The 17,635-nt window shown below is 43.7% G+C and overlaps 2 protein-coding genes across 7 annotated transcripts in view; one reads left to right on the forward strand and one right to left on the reverse strand.

Moving 5' to 3' along the window:
• Positions 1-15,527, forward strand: part of ndufaf7 (NADH:ubiquinone oxidoreductase complex assembly factor 7) — a 51,562-nt gene extending 36,035 nt beyond the window's left edge. Inside the window, exons 10-11 of one of the 2 annotated variants that reach the window (XM_072580541.1) lie at positions 2,199-2,264; positions 15,471-15,527. In XM_072580541.1, coding sequence (XP_072436642.1) covers positions 2,199-2,258 — 60 coding nt within the window. In that variant the 3' untranslated portion in view covers positions 2,259-2,264; positions 15,471-15,527. Of the gene's footprint in view, positions 1-2,198; positions 2,265-8,501; positions 10,151-15,470 lie in introns of those variants that run through there. The other variant, XM_072580540.1, reaches the window with a different exon arrangement.
• Positions 1-17,635, reverse strand: part of prkd3 (protein kinase D3) — a 421,243-nt gene that overhangs the window by 3,584 nt on the left and 400,024 nt on the right. For all 5 annotated transcript variants that reach the window (XM_072580535.1, XM_072580534.1, XM_072580537.1 and 2 more), the window contains 3 exons: positions 15,740-15,901; positions 5,929-6,027; positions 637-904 (listed from right to left, as the gene is read on the reverse strand). In XM_072580535.1, the coding sequence (XP_072436636.1) occupies positions 637-904; positions 5,929-6,027; positions 15,740-15,901 (529 nt within the window). The remainder of the gene's footprint in view (positions 1-636; positions 905-5,928; positions 6,028-15,739; positions 15,902-17,635) is intronic.

A 17,635-nucleotide genomic window follows, 5' to 3' on the forward strand; every position in this document is an offset into this window, starting at 1 on the left:
CCATCTTGGGAAGGGAAAGGTGTTGAGTGATGGAGCAGCATAATGTCACAAAGAAGAAATTGGCAGAATTGTGCTGGAGAGAACTCAGGGCAGGAAGTTTAATTGAAGGTCAACAAGAATGTTATGTTTGAGAATAATCAGATTCAACTCGAGACAACTGTTGCGAAAGAGATGGAGAGAATGGAATATGTGACAGAAATGAATGCTGATGTCTTCAGACTTCCCAGTACCTAACTGGAGGAGAATGCGGAGACACATTCAAGACTAGATGTCAGATAAGCAGCCTGCTAGCAAAGAAGTAATGGAGGGGATGAACGAAGTGATAGACAGCCACAAGTGGGTGACAGTGTAGATATGGAACCTTCTCCATAGTGATGATGATATCACCAGTGGGTAACATGAAGATGAGGATGTGTTGCTAAGAAAATTAGGAAATTCAAACAAAAATGGCATAATAAATGTCTTATCATGGCTGGTAACATCTTATGGACCGAAATCCCCTTCAAGAACCTTTTATGTAATTCAACTTCATATTCCGAAGCTCGTGGCATCATCAGCAATGAATTGCTATTCAATCTTCAGTCATATGCTTAATATATTAATTAGGAAGCTTAAAGTTGTTTGATTATCTCCTACCTTCACTAGATGTTTCTTTCCATGGATTTGGTGGATACATAAATGCTGCATTTTGAATCTGGTCATTAATATCTTCATCTTCATTGAAAGGGAAAGTGCCACTGAGGCTCACATAGATTATAACCCCTACGGACCACATATCAAGGGATCGATTGTAGCCTTTGCTCCGGAGGACTTCTGGTGCTAGGTAGGCTGGGGTTCCCACCACAGATCGTCGGAAAGATTTTTCACCAATAATACGAGCAAATCCAAAGTCACAGAGTTTTACCTAAAAGAGTGTCAAAGCTGATTAGAACAAAGCTAAAAATTCAGGCTCCATTCAAGAATGGTAACAACTCTCTGCCCCAACATACACTGAAGTGATTAGTTGAGCTGAAGTTTTTGGAAGGTGGAGAATGAGCTGGCTAATGGACCTTTGAAATAACTATCTGTAGAAGGGAAAGGTGGAGAATGATGAAGCTGCAGAGTGTCACAACGAAGAAACTGCTGTTCTTGTGCTGGAGAGAAGACAGGGCAGGAAGTTGAATTTCAGATCAATGAGAATGCTATGTTTGAGAACAATCAGGTTCAACTCGAGACAACTGCTGGGAAAGAGAATGGAATTTGTGACAGAAATGAATGATATCCTTAGACTTCACAATACTTAATTGGAGGAGGATGCGGAGACTCATTTATGACTAGATGTCATATGAGCAGCCTGCTAGCAAAGCAGCAATGGAGGGGATAAACGAAGTGATACACAACTACAAGCGGGTGTCAGTTTAGATATGGAAGCTCTGAAGTGAGAGGCTGTTTGCAGCAGTTAACTTTGTAATCACAAGTATGAGAGATTAATCTTAACACCAATTAGTATTTACTTTGTCGCAACTCTTCATAATCTTGACAACCTCTACTCAATCATACCTGAATTCTGGTACAAACTGTTAAACATTAAAATCTACCTTCATAATGATAACCCCATCTTGGGTAATATCCTAGTTAAGCTACGCTGCACATTTACCATTTATATTTTCCCTATAATGAGGTTCTCAACTTTGGGAGCAGTTAAAATACGTTGTGCAAAGGTTATGTATAAATTCAACATTTACACTTTTTTCTGTATTTTATATTTCTACAATAGTCAGTAGCATAGAGGGAGCATAAAATTAAAAGACATTGACAGAATAATTGAGTTGGCAGAACCATGCCAGAGGGATTTGAATGGACTTAAGTGTGCAGTTATCAATTTCAGCCAAAAATAAGAGGACACATCAAAATATTATTTATAAGCGAAAGTGAAGGATGAAATGGTGAAAGGGAAATTGAGGGATTCATATAACTAGATGATTAAAATTAAATATTCAAGCACAGAAGTAAAATTTAAAAATGTTGCTGTGGGTAAGCCATCATAACTAGAGCTAGAATATAATAGGAAGGAAGTTCTGTTCCAGATATACAATATCTGGAATACTGCACATACTTCTGAAACTGCACCTTTGGATATACCAGCCTTAGAATACATGTAATATAATTACCAGAATATTACCAGGGTTCTGATGGTTTGATTATGCGGTTTGTCCTAGAATTGCCGGAGCTTCAGAGGACCACTGGGCTGCTCTCTCACTAGACAGAGGAACAACTGATAGGAGGTAAAAACAATAACTGCAGATGCTGGAAACCAAATTCTGGATTAGTGGTGCTGGAAGAGGACAGCAGTTCAGGCAGCATCCAACGAGCAGCGAAATCGACGTTTCGGGCAAAAGCCCCTCATCAGGAATAAAGGCAGTGAGCCTGAAGCGTGGAGAGATAAGCTAGAGGAGGGTGGGGGTGGGGAGAGAGTAGCATAGAGTACAATGGGTGAGTGGGAGAGGAGATGAAGGTGATAGGGCAGGGAGGAGAGGGTGGAGTGGATAGGTGGAAAAGGAGCTCGGCAGGTCAGACAAATCTGGACAAGTCAAGGGGACAGTGCTGAACTGGAAGTTTGAAACTAGGAGGTGGTGGGGGAAGGGGAAATGAGGAAGCTGTTGAAGTCCACATTGATGCCCTGGGGTTGAAGTATTCCGAGGCGGAAGATGAGGTGTTCTTCCTCCAGGCGTCTGGTGGTGAGGGAGCGGCGGTGAAGGAGGCCCAGGACCTCCATGTCCTCGGCAGAGTGGGAGGGGGAGTTGAAATGTTGGGCCACGGGGCGGTTTGGTTGATTGGTGCGGGTGGCTCGGAGATGTTCCCTAAAGCGCTCTGCTAGGAGGCGCCCAGTCTCCCCAATGTAGAGGAGACCACATCGGGAGCAACGGATACAATAAATGATATTAGTGGATGTGCAGGTAAAACTTTGATGGATGTGGAAGGCTCCTTTAGGGCCTTGAATAGAGGTGAGGGAGGAGTGTGGGCACAGGTTTTACAGTTCATGCAGTGGCAGGGGCAAGTGCCAGAATGGGAGGGTGGGTCGTAGGGGGGTGTGGACCTGACCAAGTAGTCATGGAGGGAACGGTCTTTGCGGAAGGTGGAAAGGGGTGGGGAGGGAAATATGAGTTTAATCTGATACCGATCCTCAGACAAGGGGCGAGGTTGCGAAGGTGTGACCTTTATGGTAATCTCAGCTACTGTGGAAATTGAATCCATGCAGTTGGTTTCATTCTACACCAGAAACCAGTTGTCTAGCCAACTGAGCTACCTGAATCCCTCTCTCAGACTGAGGAGAGATTAATAAATTAGGCATATATGCCCTGAAAAATAGGAAGTTAAGGAGTGATTTGATTGAAGTTTGTAGGATTTTCCTCTTCATATAAGGAACTGTAGCAATGTGGAATTCTCTCTCACAATAACAATTTTAAATTTGAGATTTAAGAATTTTAATGGACATGGGTTTAAAGCAATATGGATGCAAGGTAGGGAGATGGATCAGGTAAAATCTCACTGACTGGTGAAATGAGTTTGAGGATTTCAATTACCTAATCCTGTGCCTAGGAGTAAAACTATGGATGCTAGCAACATTGATTTCTTGGCCATTTGACTGTGTTTCATTTACATTAACAATCCCACAGTCAGACTCCACTGAAACTAGACAGGATGCTTTAGACTAATTAACAGGGGCTGCTAATACAATGAAGTTCAAAAGATTCTCTGCAGTGTACTTCTTAAAAGGAGTTGCTAGTTACCATGAGGAACAGTCTGTCTTTTATACTTTATCCTTAATTTGGGAATGTGGAGCCCAACACCAATAAAGCCTGATCAGAGATTGGCTAATCTAATGCAGATCAGGAGATGTACTTGGGCTATCTCTGAATTATATGATAAATCAGTGTCTTACAGGCAATAACACAGTTATAGCATTATTACAAAACTTCTTAGAGAAAGGCACACTTAGGAGATCTGAGCTATTAAAGAATTATCATGTGACTTCAGGAAACTTTTAGTAGACAGTTACAACTCATGAATTGAACCTGTAGCTATTTCCCTAAATTCATCTCAATACTTGAAAAAAATGTTTGAAGTTAAATAATTTGATAAAAAATAAGAATCTTCACCATAAAGCTCTCTTGCACAATGTAAAATACAATGCAAGCACTTTGTACAGCTGAGTAGTAATAGGTATAAATAATTGAAAGAAACATTACCCAAAACTTCTATAGAAGGCACAAAATAGCCAATTTGTAAATCAATGCAAGACATAGTGCTGAATCATTCATTCTGCCATTCAAAATAGATAAGTTCAGGCAATGTTAAACAGAAATGTCTGCTGTCGCAGTCATTAGATCTTAAAATGTTATGTTGCTTTGAAGGCAAAGTCAGGGAGTGGATTAAATTTGATGTGCTATGTTAAAATCAGCTAATGTTTTATACTTGAATGAGGACCATTTCAAAGGACCTATGCCTCTAATCTTGTGGTTAGAGTCCTAGAGATGTACAGCACAGAAACAGACTGTTCAGTCCAACTCGCCCATGCTGACCAGATATCCTAAACTAATCCAGTCCCACCTGCCAGCACTTGGCCCATATTCTTCCAAATCCTTCCTATTCATATACCCATCCAGATGCCTTTTAACTGTAGTTGTACCAACCTGCACCACTTCCTCTGGCAGCTCATTCCATACACACACCACAATCTTCTCCCTCTCAACCTAAACCTATGACCTCTAGTTCTAGACTCCCCCACTATTTAAGCTATCCATGCCCCTCATGATTTTATAAACCTCTGGGAGGTCCCCTTTAACTTCCAACACTCCAGGAAAAACAGCCCCAACCTATTCAGTTTCTCCCTATAGCTTAAATCCTCCAACTCTGGCAACACCCTTATAAATCTTTTCTGAAACCTTTCAAGTTTCACAACATCCTTCCTATAAGAGGGAGATCAGAATTGCTCAAGATATTCCAAAAGTGGCCTAACCAATGTTCTGTACAGCCGCAACACAACTTTCAACTCCTGTGCTCAATATTCTGACCAATAAAGGAAAGCATACCAAACGCCTTCTACACTATCCTACCTACCTGCGACTCCACTTTCAGGGAACTATGAACCTGCACTCCAAGATCTCTTCGCTCAGCAACACTCCCCAGGTCCTTACCATTAAATGTATAAGTCTTGCCCTGATTTGCCTTTCCAAATTGCAGCACCTCACATTTATCGAAATTAAACTCCATCTGCCACTCCTTGGTCATTGGCCCATCTGATCAAGATTCCATTGTACTTTGAGGTAACCTTTTTCACTGTCCACCACACCTCCAATTTTTGTGTCATCAGCAAACTTACTAACTATACCTCCTATATTCATATCCAAATAATTTACTTAAATGCCAAAAAGCAGTGGTCCAGCACCAATCCTTGTGGTACACCACTGGTCGTACACCTCCAGTCTGAAAAGCAACCCTCCACCACCATCCTCTGTCTTCCAGCTTCGAGCTAGTTCTGTATCCAAATAGTTCTCCCTGTAGTCCATATGAGCTAACCTTGCTAACCAATCTACCATGAGGAATCTTGTCGAATGCCTTACTGAAGTCCACCTTGATCAGATCTACTGCTCTGTCCTCATTGATCTTCTTTGAATTTTCTGAAGAAGTAATAATCAAGTTAGTGAAACATGATTTCCCAAACACAAAGTCATGTTGACCACCTCTCATCAGTCCTTGCCTTTCCAAATGCATGCAAACCCTGTCCCTCAGGATTCCCTCCAACAACTTGCCCACCACCGATGTCAGGCTCACCTGACTATAGTTCCCCAGCTTTTCCTGAACACTTTTCTTTCATAGTGGTACCATATTAACCAACCTCCAGCCTTCCGGCACCTCACCTGTGACTACCGATGAAAATATACCCACCTGAGGGAAAGGATCTGCCGAGGCAAGTAGTACATTCTCAGGCTTCAGGTCACAGTGTACGATGTTCTTAAAGTGTAAGTGTCGTAATGCCACCAGAATCTTTAAAAAAAACCAATAAGTTCAGTAATAGATATTCAAACAAATAAACCTCTAATTTTTAAAATTCACTTCTGGAATGTGAGCATCACTGGCTGGCCAGCATTTATTGCTTGTCCCTTGTTGGCCATGAGAAGGTAAGTGGCCTTCTTGAACTGGTGTAGTCCATGTGCTATTCACTGCCCTTAGGAGGCAAGTCCAGGATTTTGACCCAGTGACCATGAAGGAATGGTGATATATTTTCAAGTAGTGAGGAGTTTGGCGGGGAACTTTAAGTTCCTGTGTTACCATGTATTTGCTGCCCTTGTCCTTACTGTTCCTAGGTTTGGAAGGTGCTATTTAAGGACGTTTGGAGAATTTCTGCTGTGAAACTTGTAGTTAGTACATACTGCTGCTACTTAGCTTCAGTGGTGAGAGGCAAAAGTGTTTTCACCCCACAGTTTACACTACAAGAATTTAGGCACAAACAGATTAAGATGAGCAAGACTGGTACAAAACATAATCCCATTAGCAGTTATGGGCACACCAAATAAAGTGAAACTTATCTCTGACTATCCATTTCTGTCTAACATAGTTACATACACTATACCTCTCCTAGGTTTTATTGGCAACCATTGAAAAATATTCAATCATATTGCTCAGTTACAAACAATTAAAAACATGGCACAGTGGACATCTAAAACGAACCATGTGTTAATTATTCCAGATACACACCTCAATAGCTGTAAGGCAGTTAGCCACAATTTGCATGGAACTTTGAGCTGGTATACAGCAGAAGCAAACTGTCCCCTCTGTAATCCCTGATGGATAGTGAGATTGGCATTTAGGTAGGTGGTTGTCTATGTGTATGCACGGGGCAATCTAACGTATGTTCCCTTCCCTTTAAACATGAAAACATAACTCATCTCCCTCCCTTTTTTCAGGCGGCACGGTGGCACAGTGGTTAGCACTGCTGCCTCACAACGCCAAAGACCCGGGTTCAATTCCCATCTCGGGCAACTGTCTGTGTGGAGTTTGCACATTCTCCCTGTGTCTGCGTGGATTTCCTCCGGGTGCTCCAATTTCCTCTCACAGTCCAAAGATGTGCAGGTTAGGTGATTTGGCCATGTTAAATTGTCCATAGTGTTAGGTGAAGAGGTAAATGTAGGGGAATGGGTCTGGGTAGGTTGCTCTTCAGGGGTCAGTGTGGAGTTGTTGGCCTGTTTCCACACCAAGTAATCTGATCTAATCATGCCTATGCTTCATGTATTTTCTGGGCAGCACGGTGGCACAGTGGTTAGCACTGCTGCCTCACAGCGCCAGAGACCTGGGTTCAATTCCTGCCTCAGGCGACTGACTGTGCAGAGTTTGCACATTTTCCCAGTGTCTGCGTGGGTTTCCTCCGGGTGCTCCAGTTTCTTCCCACAGTCCGAAAATGTGCAGGTTAGGTGAATTGGGTAAATGTACGGGAATGGGTCTGGGTGGGTTGCACTTCGACAGGTCAGTGTGGACTTGTTGGGCCGAAGGGCCTGTTTCCACACTAAGTGATCTAAATATTCTTAGAAGAGATATGGGCACTTCTGGCTGTGCCAACATTTGTTATCTGTGCCTAAGCAGTCCATCTTGTGCAGATACACTGACAGTCCTATTGTGAGGACAGTTCCATGATTTCAAATGAAGGAATGGTCAAACACTTCCAAATCAGGATGATATGTAACTTGGAGGAGAATCTACTGCTCTTGTCCTTCTAAGTTGTAGAGGTCCTGGGTTTAGAAGCTGTTGTTGGGGAAGGCTTAATGAGTCACTGCAGTGTATCTTGTCAACGGTACACATTGCTGCCAGTAGTCGTCAGTGGTGAATGAAGTGAATGTTAAAAGCTAAAAGGTATAGGGTACCAAACAAGCTGGCTACTTTGGTCCTGGATGGTGGCAAGCTTCCAGTGTTGTGAAAACTGTACACAATCAGGCAAATCCATTACACTCCTGACTTTTGTCTTGGAGAGGATGGTCTTGAGGAGTCTGGAGGTTAGTTACATTCCAAAGTATTCCCAGTCTCAAAGCTGTCTTTTATGCACAGCAAAGGATTGGCCCAGTTCAGTTTCTGATCAATGGTAACCTCTAGGATGTTGACAGTGGGGAATTCAGTGATGGTACAGCCATTGAATATCAGAAGAAGATGGTTAAATTCTTGTGTAGCACAAATATTACTTAGATTTATCATCATGTGCCTGAATATTGTCTACATAAGCATATAGATACTGACCTGTTTCAGTATCTGAGGAGTTACAAAGAATACTAAATACTGCACAACCAAACATCCCAAATGCTGAGGTCATTAATGAAGCAGCTCACCAATGCTTCTCCAACAGCACCTCAAACATGTAACCTCTCCCACTTAGAAGGATAACAGCCAGTAAATATACAGGAACACCTTCACATAGATGTTTCCCTACAAGCTTCACACCATCCTGACTTGGAACTTTTTTTATTCTTTCACAGTCGCTGGGTCAAAATCCTGGGCTTCTATACCCTATGTGTTGTGCTGGGCTTCACGTCATTAAGGATACTGGATATTTGTGGAACCTCATCATCCACTGGCTACCTGTTTAACTGACCACAATTATTTACAAGTGGATGCAGCAGGAATGCAGAGTTTTGATCTGATCTGTCAGTTTTGGCTAACTTGGCTCTGTCTATACATGCTGCTCCTGTGTAGATTACGAGAGGAGGCAATTATTTGGGGACAGGACAGGTCCGAGCTTACTTTTACAATCAGGACTTCCGCTCACCTTCTGAGGATCCCTTCACTCGTCTCCAAAACACTCCATCCACCTGGACACCCCGCGCTGGTCTATTACCTGCCCTCGACCTCTTCATTTCCAACTGCCGCAGGGACATTAACCGCCTCAAACTGTCTACCCTTGCCCCCATTCCAACCTCTCACCCTCAATGCGCAGCCCTCCACTCCCTCTGCTTCAATTCCAACCTCACCATCAAACCAGCAGATAAAGGGGTGTAGTGGTAGTTTGGCACACTGACCTCGACACCACTAAAGCCAGACGCCAAGTCAAAGACACCTCTTCCTACTGCCCCCTCGACCATGACCCCACCCCCCATCACCAAACCATCAACTCCCAGACCATACAGAACCTCATCACCTCAGGTGATCTCCCACCCACAGCTTCCAACCTCATAGTCTGGGAACCCTGCACTGCCCGGTTCTACCTCCTTCCCAAGGTCACAAGCCTGACCACCCTGGCCGACCCATTGTCTCAGCGTCCTCATGCCCCACCGAATTCATCGCCCCCTACCTCGATACTGTCCTATCCCCCCAGCCCAGGAACTCCCTACATACATTCGAGACACCATCCACGCCCTCCACCTCCTCCAAGACTTCCGTTTTCCCAGCCCCCAATGCCTCATCTTCACCATGGACATCCTCTACACCTCCATCCGCCATGACCAGGGACTCCAAGCCCTTTGTCTCTTCCTCTCCCAATGTCCCCAACAGTACTCTTCCACTAACACTCTCATTCGTTTGGCTGAACTGGTTCTCACCCTTAACAATTTCTCTTTCGAATCCTCCCACTTCCTCCAGACCAAAGGGGTAGCCATGGGCACACGTATGGGCCCCAGCTATGCCTGTCTCTTTGTCCGCTATGTAGAACGGTCCATCTTCCGCAGTTACACCGGCACCACTCCCCACCTCTGACTGCATCGGTGCCACCTCGTGCTCCCGCGAGGAGGTTAAGCAGTTCATCAACTTCACCAACACATTCCACCCTGACCTTAAATTCACCTGGACTATTTCTGACACCTCCCTTCCCTTCCTAGACCTCTCCATCTCCATTAATGACGATCGACTTGACACTGACATTTGTTACAAACCCACCGACTCCCACAGCTATCTGGATTACATCTCTTCCCACCCTACCTCCTGCAAAAAATGTCATCCCGTATTCACAATTCCTCCGCCTCTGCCAGACCTGCTCCCAAGAGGACCAGTTCCACCACAGAACACACCAGATGGCCTCCTTCTTTAAAGATTGCAATTTCCCTTCTCACGTGGTTGAAGATGCCCTCCAACACATCTCGTCCACATCTCGCACTTCCACCCTCAAATCCCACCCCTCCAACCGTAACAAGGACAGACCCCCCCCCCCCCCCGGTCCCACTTTCCACCCTACCAACCTTCACATTAACTGCATCATCCGCCGACATTTCCGCCACCTCCAAACGGACCCCACCACCAGAGATATGATTCCCTTCCCCCCCCCTCCTGCAAGACCATTCCCTCTGTGACTACCTGGTCAGGTCCACGCGCCCCCCCCCGCCCCCAACAAACCACCCTCCCATCCTGGCACCCTATCCTGCCACCGCAGGAATTGCAAAATCTGCACTCACACCTCCCCCTCACCACCATCCACGGCCCCAAAGGAGTCTTCCACATCCAAAGTTTCACCTGCACATCCACCAATGTCATTTATTGTATCTGTTGCTCTCGATGTGGTCTCCTTGACATCGGGAAGACTGGACGCCTCCTCGCAGAGTGCTTCAGGGAACATCTCCGGGACACCCGCATCAATCAACCCCACCGCCCCATGGCCCAACATTTCAACTCCCCCTCCCATTCTGCTGAGGACATGCAGGTCCTGGGCCTCCTCCAGCGCCACTCCCTCACCACCCGACGCCTGGAGGAAGAACATCTCATCTTCTGTCTCAGAACACTTCAACCCCAGGGCATCAATGTGGACTTCACCAGTTTCCTAATTTCCCCTCCCCCCACCTTACCTCAGTTCCAACCTTCCTGCTCAACACTGTCCTCATGACCTGTCCTACTTGCCAATTTCCCTTCCCACCTATCCGCTCCATCCTCCTCTCTGACCTACCACCTCCATCCCCACCCCCATTCACCTATTGTACTCTTTGCTACTGTCTCCCCAGTCCCACCCCCCTCCATTTATCTCTCCACCCTGGAGGCTTCCTGCCTCTATTCCTGATGAAGGACTTTTGCCCAAAAAGTCGATTTTCCTGTTCCTCTGATTTTGACTTGCTGTGCTTTTCCAGCACCACTCTGATCTTCACTCTAGTTTCCAGCATCTGCAGTCCTCACTTTTGCCAAGAGGTGGCAATTGCTCAGTAGTATTGTCACTGGACTAGTAATCCTGAAATCTGGGCAATGTTTGTGTACCCAGGTTCAAGACTAAAACAATGCTAGATGGTGGAATGTGAATTCAATAAAAATCTTGAATTAAAAGGCAAATGATGTTGATCATTATAAAAGCTCATCTGGTTCACTAATGTCCCCTCTTTAGCGAAGGTAACTGCCATGCAATTCCAGACCATAGCAGCAATGGGCCAACATTTAACTGGCATCTGAAATGGCAAGTCATTCAGACAGATTGTTATCAAACAATAGAAAAGAAAAAAAACAAGTGAAATCGGAGGATCATCTGCTGTCGACGAAGGCATTGGAAACAACAACAGCAAGCACAGTCCCGTCGACCTCTTGTCGGGGCTTGTGCCAAAATTGGGAGTGCTGCTTTACAGGCTAGTTAAGTAATAGTTTTACATAGTCATACTCATGGATTGTATCTCACACACATTGTCCCAGACAACACCATCACCATTCCCCATTATGTCCTGTGTCACTGGCAGTACACACCAAGCAGAAATGGTGGCATAGTTGGGTGTAAGTTGTGTTAGGAGTCTTTAACATTGTTTGTGGAACCCATGATGTTTCACAGAATCAGGTCAAACAAGGGCAAGGAAAGCACCCGCTGATTACCACCTACCTTCCTCTTCCCAGCCAAGTAACATTCTGTGGTGCATAACAGTCACTTCACACAAGTGCCAGGCAATTACTATTTGCAACAATACAGAATCTAACCATTGACATTCAATGGTGTTACCATCGCTGAATCTCCTACTAACAACATTTTGGGAGTTACCATTGACCAGAAACAGAACTGTACTCACTGTAATAAGTAGTGTTACTATAAAAGCAGGTCAGAGGCTTGGAAATCCTCTGTCAAAAAACTCACCTCCTTACTCACCAAAGCCTGTCCATCATCCACAAGACACAAGCCAGGAGTGTGACGAAATATTCCAAACTTGTCTGGCTAAGTATAGCTCTAACAATAGTCAAGAAGTTTGAACATAGAACAGTATCGCACAGGAATGGGCCCTTTGGTCCATGATGTTGTGCCAAACTTGACACTAAGTTAAACTAATCCTCTCTGAATGCCCTTGGTCCATATCCCTCCATTCCTTGCCAATTAATGTGCTTATCTAAAAGTCTCTTAAAAGCCCCTGTCGTATCTGCCTCCACCACTACTGTAGTCAGTATGTTCCATACTCCTACCACACTCTGCGTAAAAAATTTGTACCTGACATCTCCTTTGAATTTTCCCCCTCTCACCTTAAATGCATGCTCCCTAGGTTTTAGGCATTTTAACTTTAGGAAAAAGATTCTGACTGTCAATCCTATCTATGCATCTCATAATTTTATAGACTTTTATCAAGTTCCCCTCAACCTCTGCGGCTCCAGAGTTTTTCTAGCCTCTCCTTATAGTTCATACCCTCTAATCCAGGCAGCACCCTTCTGCAAAACCTTCACATCCTTCCTCTAATGTGGCAACTAGAATTGAATGCAATACTCTAAGTACGGCCTCAAAGTCTTATAAAGCTGCAATATGACATCCCGACTCTTGTACTCAATTCCCCAACAAAGGCAACCATGCCATAAGCCTTTTTTTTACCACTCTATCTACTTGTGGGGCCACTTTCAGGGAGCTATGGACTTGAGCCCCAAGATCCCCCTGTACATCAACGCTGTTCAGGGTCCTGCCATTAACTGTATACTTTTCATTAACATTCGATCTCCCCAGGTGCAGCACCTCACACCCGGATTAAATTCCATCTGCCATTTCTCCACCCATTTCTGCAACTGATCTATATCCTGCTATATCTTTTGACAACCTTCTACACTATCCACAACTCCACAGATCTTTGTATAATCTGCAAACTCACTAACTCACCCACCCAAATTTTCATCCAAGTCATTTACTTATATCACAAACAGAAGACGTACCAGTACAGATCCCTGCAGAATGCCACTAGTCACGAGCCTCCAGCCTGAAAAATATCCTTCCACCACTACCCTCTATTTTCTATGGGCAAGCCAATTCTGAATCTACCTGGCCAAGTCACTGTGGATCCCACGCATGTTAATCTTCTGGATGAGCTTACCATGAGGGACCTTGTCGAAAGCCTTACGAATCAACATCCACTGCTCTCCCCTCATCAGTCATCTTTGTCACCTCCTCAAAAAATTCAACCAAGTTAGCAAGAGACTACCTGTCCTGCACAAAGCCGTGGAAAAGTGTGACGTCATGCATTTTGGTAGGAAGAATAGAGGCATGGATTATTTAGTAAACAGGGAGAAAACTTCTGAAGTCTGAAGTGCAAAGAGACTTTGGGTGTTCGCGTCCAGGATTCTCTCAAGGTAAACTTGCTGGTTGAGTCTGCAGTTAGGAAGGCAAATGCAATGATGGCATTTATTTTGAGAGGACTTGAATATAAAATCAGGGATGCACTTCTAAGGGTCTATGAGGCTCTGGTCAGGCCACATTTGGAGTTTTGTGCACAATTTTGGGCCCCATATCTCATGAAGCATATACTGGCCCTGGACAGTATTCAGAAGAGGTTCATAAAAATGGTTCCAGGAATTAAAAGCTTAACTTCTGAGGAACATCTGAGCACTCTAGGTCTATAATTGATGGAAGTTTAGAAGGATTAGGGGGGAATCTAACTGAAACTTACAGAATACTGAATGGCCTGGACAGAGTGGATGCTGGGAAAATGTTTCCATTGGTAGGAGGGCATAGAACCCGAGGGCATAGCCTTAGAGTGAAGGGAAGACATTTTCGAACAGAGGTAAAGAGAAACATCTTCAGCCAGAGAGAGGTAAATCTATGGAATTCACTGCCACAGAAGGTTGCGGAGGTCAGATGATTGAGTATATTTAAAACTGAGATAGATAGGTTCTTGATTGTGAAGTGGATCAAGGGTTTCAGGGAGAAGATGGGGGAATGGCGATGAGAAACTTATCAGGAATAGTGATGGGCTGAATGGCCTAACTTCTGCTCCCATCTTTTATGGTCTTATGGACTGTCCCTAATTCTCTAGATTACTTAGTGTGGAAACAGGCCCTTCAGCCCAACAAGTCCACACCGATCCGCCGAAGCGCAACCCACCCAGACCCGTTATCCTACATTTACCCCTTCACCTAACACTATGGGCAATTTAGCATGGCCAATTCACCTAACCTGCACATTTTTGGATTGTGGGAGGAAACTGGAGCACCCGGAGGAAACCCACGCAGACGCGGGGAGAATGTGCAAACTCCACACAGAGTGTCGCCTGAGGTGGGAATTGAACCTGGGTCTCTGGCGCTGTGAGGCAGCAGTGATATCCACCGTGCCACCCACAATTATGCCATGCTTTACCAAATGTGCGTAAATCCTATTCCTAAGAATTCTCTCCAATAGCTTCCCAACCACTAATGCCATTTGATGCCATTCAGGATAAAGCAGCCCAACATGATTGGCACCATATCCACAAGCATCCACTCCCCCTATCACTGCAGCTCAGTAGCAGCAGTATGTACCATCTACAACATGTATTGCAGAAGTTCATCAAAGCTCCTTGGGCAGTACCTTCCAAACCCAAAACTAATTCTGTTAGAAAGACAGGAGCAGCAGATACATGGGAATACCAGCAAAGTCCTCTCCATCCTGACTTGGAAATAAAGGTCCTTTCAGTGGCACTGGGTCAGATCCAGGAACTCTATTCCTGACAACACTGTGGGTCTACCAACAGCACATGGACTGCAGCAGTTTGAACGGGTAATTTAGTATCAATGTTTCAAAGGCAATGAGGGGATGAGCAAGAAACAATAACTCAGCCAGCAATGTCTGCATCCCATGACCAACAATGAAAAAGTTGTCATGTGTTTAGTCCTACACTGACACATCTGGTGCTGCTCCTGCCATACTATCTTGCAATGAACATCAACATACTGGGTGTTTGCTGTCCCAATTCTTCTCCATTAACAATGATCTGCACTCCTGATGGGCACTGAGATATCAAAAAACTTGAATTTTTCTATATCAGTGAGTATTTTGTTGTTCCAGTTTGAAATGATGATTCTACCAGTACTTCTGGCTTTCAACAAAGTAGCTAGTTGTAAAGTAAACTGATAAACATCAGCCATTTATGATTTCATGTCCTGAAAGTGCAAAGGTTCACACACAATGAATTCCTTACAGGACAAAATGGATTTATATTCATGACTTTTCAAATGACCGTTTACAGTATTTGTCAAACTGTTAAAAGGAAAGGTAGGAATGACCAGAAAGCAAGACTGTTAAGACAGATTGCTGTATTGTATCTTCTTCCAAACAGAAAGAACCACACTGAAGGATTACAAGGATCTGCCTAGTCAGCCAAGAAGTGCAAGGAAAACCTGAATTTTCAAAAGGAATAAAAACTGCCATGAACTGACCATACTCAAAGGGTTGATTCATAGCTTCTCAATTAACCTCAATTTCTGCAAGTGATTTTAAAATGACAGACTTTTAATATGAAGTGGGATGAAACTGATGCTTCTTCAGAGGCTTTTTGGAGATTGGGGGTTAGGTGAGAATGAGGTAAAAGAACAAAACACAAATTACCTGTGTGACTAAAAATTTGGTGACACGCTCTGGCAGTCGACTTTTCTCACTGGATAGAATCATTTCCAGCATGTCTCCATGAAGTTTTTCCATGACGACGAAGACTCTTTCAGGAGTTTCAAACATACACTCAAGATTTACAATTCCAGGATGATGAAGGTTCTAAGAATGAACAAATTTTAAAAATAATCAGTGTAAAGAGTTATTCATCAAACAATTCATTCATCCAAATTAGATTTAATACTATTATGCTGTAACAGACATTAGCTTGACATTTGACACCTTTGATAGCAATTGAAGAGGTCAGCATAGAGTTTCACTGTTTGTTCACACTGCTTTATTTAGGTCAAATATAACACTTCATGTGTGCTTGTATTGGGTACACATGAGCAATGGTGCACTACAGCCAGATCTAAAAGCATGGTGTAATGTTCTGTTCTGCTGATCTAATCCTCTCACCTCCCTGGTGGAACAATATCCCAGCATGACTCAGCACGGTTACAACAAGGAGGCAGAAAACTGGGGGAGGGAGGGAGAAGATAAGGCCTGTAGGTGTATCACACTGTCATAAGTGTGTTTGCCAACTAAGACATCTTACCACAGCAAGTAAGACGTGGGTTTGTGGCCACAACTTGTAATCTGGTCTCAGCTAGAAATGTGTTTTCCGACGGGGGCAGGATTGTGGGAGGTGAATGTTGGGCAGGGAGGGGCGGTGATGGCAGGGATGGTGGGGAGGAGATGCACGTCATATAAACCTAGAACCAGTTCAACTGCTAGCTTATCTTGCACTGAGATAACTCAGAGAAAGACTTATAAAATTGCACAGTATAATCGTGAAAACCTCAGTATAGACTTTCATTTTTTCACGTATATTCACTACATAGATTACTATACCAAATAGCAGTTCACTTGTAAAATGGTTATTCTTTCATGCACTCCATTTAAAATATGAGAAACAAAATCCATTGTAACAACATTGACTTTAGTGAAGGCTATCAAATTTGAAACCTTACAAAACCAAATGTGTTGCATTTTTCCAAATGTAACTTTTAAATAAAATGAAAAATATTTCCAGCTCATCCAATTAATGTTCTTCAGTGCTGGTGATCCAAAACATTTTCATACCCAGTTAAGGTATAGCTGAGTTGGACAAACAGCATAGCTCCTCTTGTGCTGTCTCCAACATGCACTTTAGTCCAAACCTCAGAACCAAAAAAAAATCATTTACATTCATATTCAGTCATATCCTTAGGACATCCTAGAGGGCTTCACAATCTGTGGCTTACATTGTGAAGTGTAGTCATTCTGTTGTTAAAATGCAGAGAAATGCTGCTGCCAATTTTATATCCAAGTTCGCACAAGTAGCAATGAGATAATGGTAGCAATGGTTGAATAGTGTTGGATGACGGGTAAATGTTCAACTTGAATCGAGACAGAAGAACAGACAGCACCTTGGTTTCATTATACCTGAAAAATCACACCTCCTGAACAAAAATACACTGACATTTCAACTTAGATTATACAGTCAAGTTCTGCAGTAGGACTTGAACTTCTGACCTCTGACAAAAGTGCTACCAAGTGAATCAAACATCCCTTTACTTCAACACTGATGTCTCTGTATCCCAGAAGTTGTCTATACAGACTTCAGCAAAGCATTCAACAAGGTTGCACACGGTAGACTGGTTAGTAAGATGAGATCACACGTTGCAGAGCTAGCCAATTGGATACAAAATTGACTTGAAGGTAGGAGACAGAGTGTGATGGTGGAGGATTTTTTTTTGGATTGGAGGCCTGTGACCAATCGTATGTCACAAGGATCAGTGCTGGGTCCACTGCATTTTGTCACTTACATAAATTATTTGAATGTGAATATTGGAGCTATGTTTAGTAAGTTTG

Source organism: Chiloscyllium punctatum, chromosome 11 (assembly GCF_047496795.1).
Source record: "Chiloscyllium punctatum isolate Juve2018m chromosome 11, sChiPun1.3, whole genome shotgun sequence".
NCBI classification, from domain to species: Eukaryota; Metazoa; Chordata; class Chondrichthyes; order Orectolobiformes; family Hemiscylliidae; genus Chiloscyllium; species Chiloscyllium punctatum.